The sequence below is a fragment of the Vipera berus genome (assembly GCF_964194415.1).
Source record: "Vipera berus genome assembly, chromosome: W".
Taxonomy (NCBI): Eukaryota; Metazoa; Chordata; class Lepidosauria; order Squamata; family Viperidae; genus Vipera; species Vipera berus.
In genome coordinates, this window is record NC_138210.1 from 76,574,371 (window position 1) to 76,582,359 (window position 7,989).

Genomic DNA, 7,989 nt, shown 5'->3' on the forward strand with positions numbered 1-7,989 from the left:
CCTGCCCTCCGTGCTTTGGCATCAGCACCCTTTGATGCCAATTCTGCAGGGTCAAGAGCTCTGCTCCCAGCCATCCTCTGGGCACTACTCCGATGCTGCCTGGCCACGAGGGAAGCTTTAACCCAACAGCTCCAGAGCATCTTTGGTGAAAGCCAGCTCCTCCTGCAGCTGCGCAGTCCTTTCGCCTGGCCCAGGTGTTGCCCCTCCGTGGCCCAGGCTGGCCCTGCGTGGCGGGCTAGGTGAGCGTCAGGTGCTTGTCTTGGGGCAGCCCATACTTGGCCTTGTGCTCCTCAAAGAGCTGAGTCAGCTTCTCCAGGTACGTCTCATGCAGCTCATCAATGGCTTCCCGGGTTGGGTGCGGCATCTTGGGCACCATAATCGGAGCTCCCACTGACGGGGGGGCAGGCAAGACATGAAAAATTGAATGAGGGGTGGCAGAGACCCAGGAGTGCCAGTTCTTGCAGCCAAGGGGGCTAAGCAGCCCCAATGCTCCTTCCTCCTCCCCCGCTCCTCTCAGTAGCCGTAGCCCCCTCCTCCCTCCGAAGAGGCTTGGGCTGCAGGAGCACCAGCCTCCCATGCACAGGGAAGACCTACTGAGCAGGGCTTCCCCCCATCACTGCGAAGAGCCTCAGCCCAGGCAGGCAAGGCCAGCGTTCAGTCTTGAGGGATCCTGGAGAGTGCCACGTGGCCCAGAATGGGCCTTACACCCCACAGAATTAGCGAGAGGGCACGGAGCAGAGTGTCTGCTGGAAATGGCCAGCCACATCAGCACTGCCACTTCACGTGGTCAAGCGCCTGAGCTGCCTTGTCCCACAGCATTGCAACAGGGAGAGAGAACCAATCTCCAGCCCTCCTCCCCAACCAAAGTCCAAGGCTGCTGCCCTAGTGAGGGGCTGGCCCTGAGCAAATTGCAACACACAGTCCAGCAGCTGGCGGTTGCATCCCCCAAGGGAAGTCAGTTTGTCTGACCTCCAACTGGGAGAAATGCTGGCATATATGGGGCAAAGTGCTAGGAGACAGACGGTTGCCCAAGGCGGGGGCAAACCCACCCCAGAGGGGCTCCTTTCTGTCATGGGCAGCCACGATTGATGGATCCAAACAGTTCCCTGGCAACTGACCAGCCCAGCATCCTCTCGGCGCCAAGAGCCGCAACAGACACACTCACCAACTGTGTAGATGGGTCTCCGGAAGGGCAGCAGGCCAAAGCTGTATTGGAAAACGCCCCGAGCGTGGAAGAGGGGCAGGGCCAGCCCCATGACCTTCTGCAGCCCTTCCTGCAGCCTGCGGATGAGGGAGCCTCGCGGGTTGGACACTTGATTGAAGAGCTCGTTCTCCCCGAAGGAGAAGACTGGCACCAACGCCGCTCTGCAAGGAGGAGGGCCGAGCCTTGGTCAGAGGGAGGACCGTCCTGCTAGTTGGACCCAGTCCTGACCATGCCCAGGTCTCCCACCCCCACCTTGCAGTGTTCCCAGAGGCCCCCTGCCCCTCACCCGTGTCGTAGGGCCATCTTGATGAAGCCTTTGCGGCTGTGGAGCTGAAGGGTCAGAGCCCCCGGGCGAGCGTCCAGTGACTCAGGCGGGCCACCCACGGCGATGACGGCCACCTGCCCGCCCCCTTCATAACCAAGGAGGTAGGAAGTGCTGGCCTTATCTGAAGAGATCAGTCCTAGAACGAAAAACGCAGAGGGGCTCAGAGTGTGATGGTTCTGGCCATCCTCGCTGCCTTGCAGCCCCTTTGCACCCAGATGCCCCCTAAAGAGCTCACCCCCGCTCATGATGTAGTCGCGGAAGAAGGGGACCTTGAACCAGAAGGGCAGCATCAGGAGATGGGGGGTTAGCCCTGGGAAGAGTTGGGAGAACCCCGTGGCTTCGGTGCAGAAGTTCCCAAAGGCGCCAGCTACCAGGATCCCGTGGGGGTGGAAACCAAAGATATAATTGTGGGAGGGGTCCAGCTTTGCCGTCTTCACCAGCTGCCAGCGGGGAAAGAAAGCAGAGCAGAAACAGTCAGTCAAAGATGAGTGCTGAGATTACTGAGGCATTACTGGAATTGAGGCAGTGGCCCCACAGGTGACGGACCCTGCAGCGCTCCACCCCAGGATGACACACACACACCCCCCCGGGGAGTTGCCGAGGCTGCTTGCATTTTTCCAAGCCAAAAAGGTTGAAAGGAAAGAGATGTCCCCACAGGGAGGCCGCAAAGACTAAGGCCGGGGCCCAACACCCAGGACTGCTTCTCCGCTCTGCCCAGCTTCCCCCTCTGGATGCCATTCAGCCTGGCAGGTGGGCGGAGGTGTGTGACTGGGGAGCATAGCTGAACCAAGCTCTGCCTTTAAGGATGCAGAAAATAAAAGATCTGGAAGCACAACCTTAAGCTCAATAGGCCTGAAAGAGATGAGGGGTGGACCCCAAATACTTTGGGGGGGGCAGCTTCAGCCAAAAGTCATTTTCAAGACTGCCTCGGGGTTCTCTCTCTAGGAGCACTTGGAAGGCAACTGAAGTTCACAAAAGCTTTGGCGGACTTAGTGGGAGACACTACCACCAACAAAAAACGTTCAGAATAAAAACACATCCTGATCTGCCCAAACAGGAGGAAATTTCATGCCAATAAAACATTTGGGGCTAGCACATTCATGATGCAGTTACAGACAGGACGGTCTAGATCTGCGAAAACGGATGCAGAAGAGGAGGATCAAGGAAATTAGTAAATTTGACAATCCAGCAGCACAGCTGCCTGAATTCTCACTGGCTGTTAGTTACATCTTAAGGCTACCAATTTAAAAAATGGCACTATTTATTTTAGAATATTTATAAGCAAAACAATATTTACTACAACATTTATACACAAGTGAAAACTAACAGCCCAAGAAAATGCAAAAGGTCAGAGAACTATGCTCTTCAAGGGTGGCCTAATTATTAAAGCTGCCATCCAAACTGCTTCATGGGATGTGGTGTTTTATTCTACTGCAAATGATTCCCAAATCATGAAATCAGTGGATCACTTCATATCAGATTTTCATGGTCCCTGTTTGCCTATTAAACCAAGACCTTTTAAACTCCCTTCCTGGCTCCGCTCTCTTTGGAGGCTTTTCATCCACTCTCCGGCAGCTACCTGGCAGGGTGTGTGTGTGTGATACATCCTCCTCGCCAGGCACCCCGTCTGGGCCAACCCAGGTCCCCTTCTGTCTCACCCCTCCTTCTCCAGGCCCAGCTAAGCTGTCCAGGGACGGAAGTCTACCCCCCCCGCCCGCCCGCAAATTGCCTTTTAATGTAAGGTTTATGCCTTTTAATATAAGCTTAGTCTAAAAAGGGGACGCAGAAAGGATGGCATTTGCGGAAGGGGGGCTACGGAGCAACACCAGCTTGACAATGGGGGAGGAGCCGAGGATTAGGTCGTGCGCTTAAAGAAGGGCGACCCGCACCGCGCTTGGGTGGTTCTTCCCAAGGAGTTCCAGCACCGCTTCGAGCCCCGCGTTCTCACGGCCCGCAGCGGTTTGTTGCCAAGGCCGTGTTGGTGGAGCCGGCGCCCCTCGAAGAGAGAAAGTGGGTGTCCCGCCAAGCCCGACCCCCCCCCCCCCCGCTAGCACCAGGAGCCTCCTGGTTCCTCTGCTCACCGTGATGGGGAAATAGTCCCGGAAGTATCGCCAGACGGCCCAGCCGCGGACCCAGGCGGAGCGGCGCCCTCCTCGAGACGGCGTCTCCCAGTCCAGGTAGAGCCAGGCCGCGTAGCCGAGCGCCAGCAGCCAGCCGTCCCCGAGCAGCAGCACTAGGTAAAGCCCCAGGCAGCACTGGGCTACGAGAGAGGCAGCGGGTGACCCTCTTCTCCGCCTCGCCAGCCCCCGAGCAGCGGCAGCTGCGGCACTCTGAACATGCTCAGGAGCCCGCCGCTACTGCTGCTGCCGCCCGCGGACAGCCCCAGCTGAGAGGAAGTGGCTGTGTCCTGCGGGGCTGGAGCAGTCGGGGTTTGGGAAGACAGACCCGCGCGAAGCAAGGCGAGCCGCCGCCCGCAAGAGCCGAGCCGGGCGCTGCAACTGCCCGCCCGCCCCCGCCTCGGGCTCCCTTCGCGGCCGTCGGCCCGCCGCCCCGCACTGGCCACGACCGCCGGCCAGCGCTGCCTCTCCTGCGACCTCCCCCGCGGCCGGGACACAGCCAAGTTTGTCGCTGCCGCCGGCACCGTCCCGTCCTCACCCAGCGCCAGGAAGGAGAAGACCCACTGGAGGACGGCGGCCGTTTGGAGGCGCCGCCGGAGCGGCAGGCGCAGCGGGGCGAACCGCAGCCACATGGCCAGCGCGACGGGGTCGGGCTCCTACAGGTTGGCCGCCGAGGGCAGCTGCAGCTTATCACGGAGAGACGAGCTCCCCCTCCTCCCCCCCTCCGCGAGGCCCCGCCCCGGCCGCCCGTAAGCTGGCTGGTCTAGGCGAATCGGAGCCGGTCAAACGAGTCGGCGCAGGGTGGGGGAGTGGCCTGGACTGGCCCCAAACCCACCGGGAAGGGCTCCAAGCAAGCCGCTGACCTTCGCCCAGCCCCCAGCCCCCCCTCCCGCCGCCCCGCACGCGTGGAGGAGAGATGGGTCTGAGGGCGGCCGCTGCTATTTCTGGCTTCTCCCGCCCCAGGCCTGGCGGGCGGTGGCGTCTTCCTTCCCCGCCTCCGTTTTTGGGGTCTTTGCCGGCAGCCTGGAGGTTTTCTCCAGGGAGCCTCCGACTTTTTGCCAGGGAGGCCTGGATCTCACTGCTGTATCTCTTACAGGAGGGTCCCCCAAGACGGCACAGGTGGGAGCAGATACAAAGTTCCCAATCCATGAACACCTATCTTGAGTGTGTGCTCCGTGTCGCTCACCCCTTTCCTTGCACCACTCCAGAGGAGGTCGCAATCCATGCCGAGTGCTGGCCAGGCTTGGTTTGGTCACCAGCAGATTTGATCCACGGGGCTTCCAAGAAAGTCTTTCACTAGCCCAGCCCCGGCTTGGTTCCAGCCTTGCAGAGATTCCCCTGCAGAGGCTTGTGGGGGAGTCCAAGGGCCGTCAGCTCCAGTGCAAGGCCAGGGTCCTTCCTGGCTCGTAGCCAGGATTGGGCTCTCTCTCTCTCTCTCTCTCTCCCTCTCTCCCTCTCTCCTAAAGAGCCTTGGTGGAGCAGTGGGCTAATGCCTCCTTAAGTAACACCAGCTGCCTGCAATTAGTGCAGGTTCGCATCCCACCAGGCTCAAGGTTGACTCAGCCTTCCATCCTTCCGAGGTAGGTAAAATGAGGACCCAGATTGTTGGGGGCAATTAAGCTGACTTTGTAATAATGCCGCTTGGGGTGTGTGTGAAAGCCCTAATAAGCAGGCATATACATAGAATGAAGGCTACTGCTAAGCTTGTAAGCCGCCCTGAGTCTTTGGAGAAGGGCGGGATATAAATGGAATTAAAATAAAATAAATAAATAAAATAAATGCCTGCAAGAGGCCTAGTCCTCTGACCTTCCTGGATCTCTCTGCTGACCCCTTGTGGGAAGTGGAAGGGAGACCCTCTTAGAAATCCCCACCCACACATGGGGAGCAGCTCCAAAGACTGGGAATGAATTTGGACCAGAAGCTGCAGCTCCTCCTGTGATAGACTTCGAGTGGCGCTCCCTTGCAGGAACTGGGGCAGCCCATGAGTTCCACACTGGACCACACTGCCTGCTGCCCTGCCCAGGGGCAGCTGCTGTGGGCTGGAGATTTTGCAAGGGGCTCAATGCTGCTCCCCCCCCCTTGCGGCAGCTGATAGTCTGTGGGAAGCAGGCCAGCTGGGCCACGGAGCAATCCTGTGCCTCTCGGAGCCTGAAGCTGAGTGCATCCAGAGGGGGAACTGCACAAGAGGAAGTGGCAGCCAGGCGGGCCCCATACTTGGCAGAGGGAGGGATTCTAAACACTTAGCTGCTCCCTGTCACTCAGGGAGAACACCACTCCTCTGCCGCCCCTCCCATCATGACAGCTGCTCCTGGCTGGAGAGGATCTGCCCCTTTTCAGGGGGATCCCTTGTCCTTGGCCACCTCTTTGAAAAAGAGTGGAAATCATGGTTGCTGGGCAGAATGTTCTCTCCAGGATCAAAGGTCTTGGGAGTAGTTGCTGTGGAACATGAGCCTTGGGGTAGGAAGAGGGGAGCCAGACAGGCAACTTCAGGCAACTTCTGCATTCTGGGCAATGACAGGCTCTTTCTGTATGGCCACACAACGGTCTCTTAAGGCCAGCAAGAAGAGGTTGACTCTCTCCTGCCAGAGGTGTTGCAAGAGTGGCATGAAGATTGCTGTGGCGCTCCTGGAAGCCTCTCCCCAAGGGATCTCACAGCACTTTCCCCAGCCAGGGAGTGGGACCCGTGAGGAGGCCACAGACACTGGAGGGAGGGGCCTCCCTGGCTGCTGCCTCTGCTGCTGCTGCTGCTCTCCGGAGCTTCTCCCTTGCTCCTTCCTGAGCAGACTTGAAGCAGCTGCAGCAGCACCAGCACCAGGGCAGAAAGCAGAAGATGTCTTTCAAGAAAAATCAGCAGAAATTGCTTGCAAAAATGTGTGATTAGCTTTATTAAGAACAAACGGAATCTATATCTATCATCTATCTATCTATCTATCTATCTATCTATCTATCTATCTATCTATCTATCTATCATCTATCTACTGTAGTAGAATACTGCAGAATAGTACAAATTACAATTGTAGAAGGCTGCAGTTTAGAAAAATTATAAAGTGAAATCTAATTTTAAACTAGGACAGCTTTTAAGACCATACTCTGGAAGCTTCATTGTCAAGTTTCTTTTTTTAAAAAAATACTAAACATTTGCATTCTTTTTTGTGACAGGAACGCTTCTGTGTAACCTAGACTTGTAAAAAGCTGGTTCTTCAGGGAGGCAGGCACCCCCAAAGCGGGCATTAGGAGGGTGTGGGGGGTATGTGTGTGTGAGAGAGACCAGAAGACAATTGTTTGGTGGCTGCCATGTGTTTTTCTGAATGTGCTTCCTAATACAGACCCCTGTGCTTTCTCTTCTGCCCAGCATTCTGCAAATAGCCTGAACCATCCATCAGGGGAGGCACCTCTGGAAAAGAGGGGCAGGACACCCTAACCCCACCCTCTAGTCTGCATCACCTGCCTGCTTACTGGGGGGGATGCTTTTTTTTTTGCAGAACGGGAGTTGCACATGGACTGCGCTGTCTTCATGGACATCCTTGCCTGTTCCCACACTCACAGGGCCAAGTGGTCAGAGCTGGTGCAAAAGGGTGGAAGCCAAAGAGTAGGACTGGGGGTCTCTGGCCAGCACCAACACCTGTGCACCGTGCTACTAAAATGCAGGTGGGGTGATGGGTCAGCAGTATCAGAAAATGGCCTGAAGCAGGGGTGGAGGTCCTGGGAAAACAAGAACACAGCTTCTGCTTCTTTACAGGTAGATGCCTGGGGCTGGAGGAAGGGGGGGAGGGCAGAGTGCCAGGAGGGGGGCCTCTGCTTTTCGTGGTGCCATCTTGGCACTGGCTCCCATCAAGGCAGAGGCAGCTTTTGTTAAATCTCGGTGCCAGGAGTAATGTTAATTTACACCACCACTCCGAAACCCCAAATCGTCTGGTGGCAACAGAGGATGCAGGAGCTCAGCAGAAGGTGAAAGAGGGTGGAGATCAGCTCCCCCCAGCGGGGTCCCAGGGATCCCCAACCCCAATTAACCCCCAATAGAGGTTTTTTTCCTTCCTGGCCAGACGTTTTCGTCTCCCGTCCTGTTGCTGCCGAGGTTACGCCTGCTTGCTCCCCTTCCCGGGGGTTCTGGGCTGATGCACCCGGAGTGGTTCTTCGACGGCTACGCCTCCAACCGCTCTGTCGGACGCTACGAAGCGCGGGGCGGTAGCGGGCAGCCAGTAGGGCCTTTCCGGAAGGGAGGGGGTCGTCTGGGGTACTGATTTCAAGAGGCTCCGCCCGCAGGCTCGCCAAACCCGACACGAATCGGGAAAGCGGGGAGGGCCGGGAGCGGGGAGTCGGAGCTCGCCAAGGGCTCCAAATGG

At 57.5% G+C, this 7,989-nt stretch overlaps 1 protein-coding gene across 1 annotated transcript; it reads right to left on the reverse strand.

The window, feature by feature from the left end:
- LOC308676768 (2-acylglycerol O-acyltransferase 2-B-like) lies at positions 1-4,358 on the reverse strand. The gene is made up of 6 exons (XM_081342788.1): positions 4,185-4,358; positions 3,611-3,789; positions 1,765-1,969; positions 1,491-1,665; positions 1,166-1,365; positions 1-390 (listed from the first exon to the last, which is right to left on the reverse strand). Exons 1-6 carry the CDS (start codon positions 4,276-4,278, stop codon positions 236-238), a joined length of 1,008 nt encoding a protein of 335 aa, XP_081198914.1. The 5' UTR covers positions 4,279-4,358; the 3' UTR covers positions 1-235.
- Positions 4,359-7,989: the final 3,631 nt, after the last annotated feature.

What these genes read in the sequence shown, in the direction of transcription:
- LOC308676768 (XM_081342788.1), bottom strand. Translation starts at nt 4,278, where the DNA reads ATGTGGCTGCGGTTCGCCCCGCTGCGCCTGCCGCTCCGGCGGCGCCTC. An exon ending in CTTCTCCTTCCTGGCGCTGG is followed by an intron (nt 3,790 to 4,184) that starts GTGAGGACGGGA and finishes CCTCTCTCGTAG; the next exon opens with CCCAGTGCTGCCTGGGGCTT. An exon ending in CGACTACATCATGAGCGGGG is followed by an intron (nt 1,666 to 1,764) that starts GTGAGCTCTTTA and finishes TTTTCGTTCTAG; the next exon opens with GACTGATCTCTTCAGATAAG.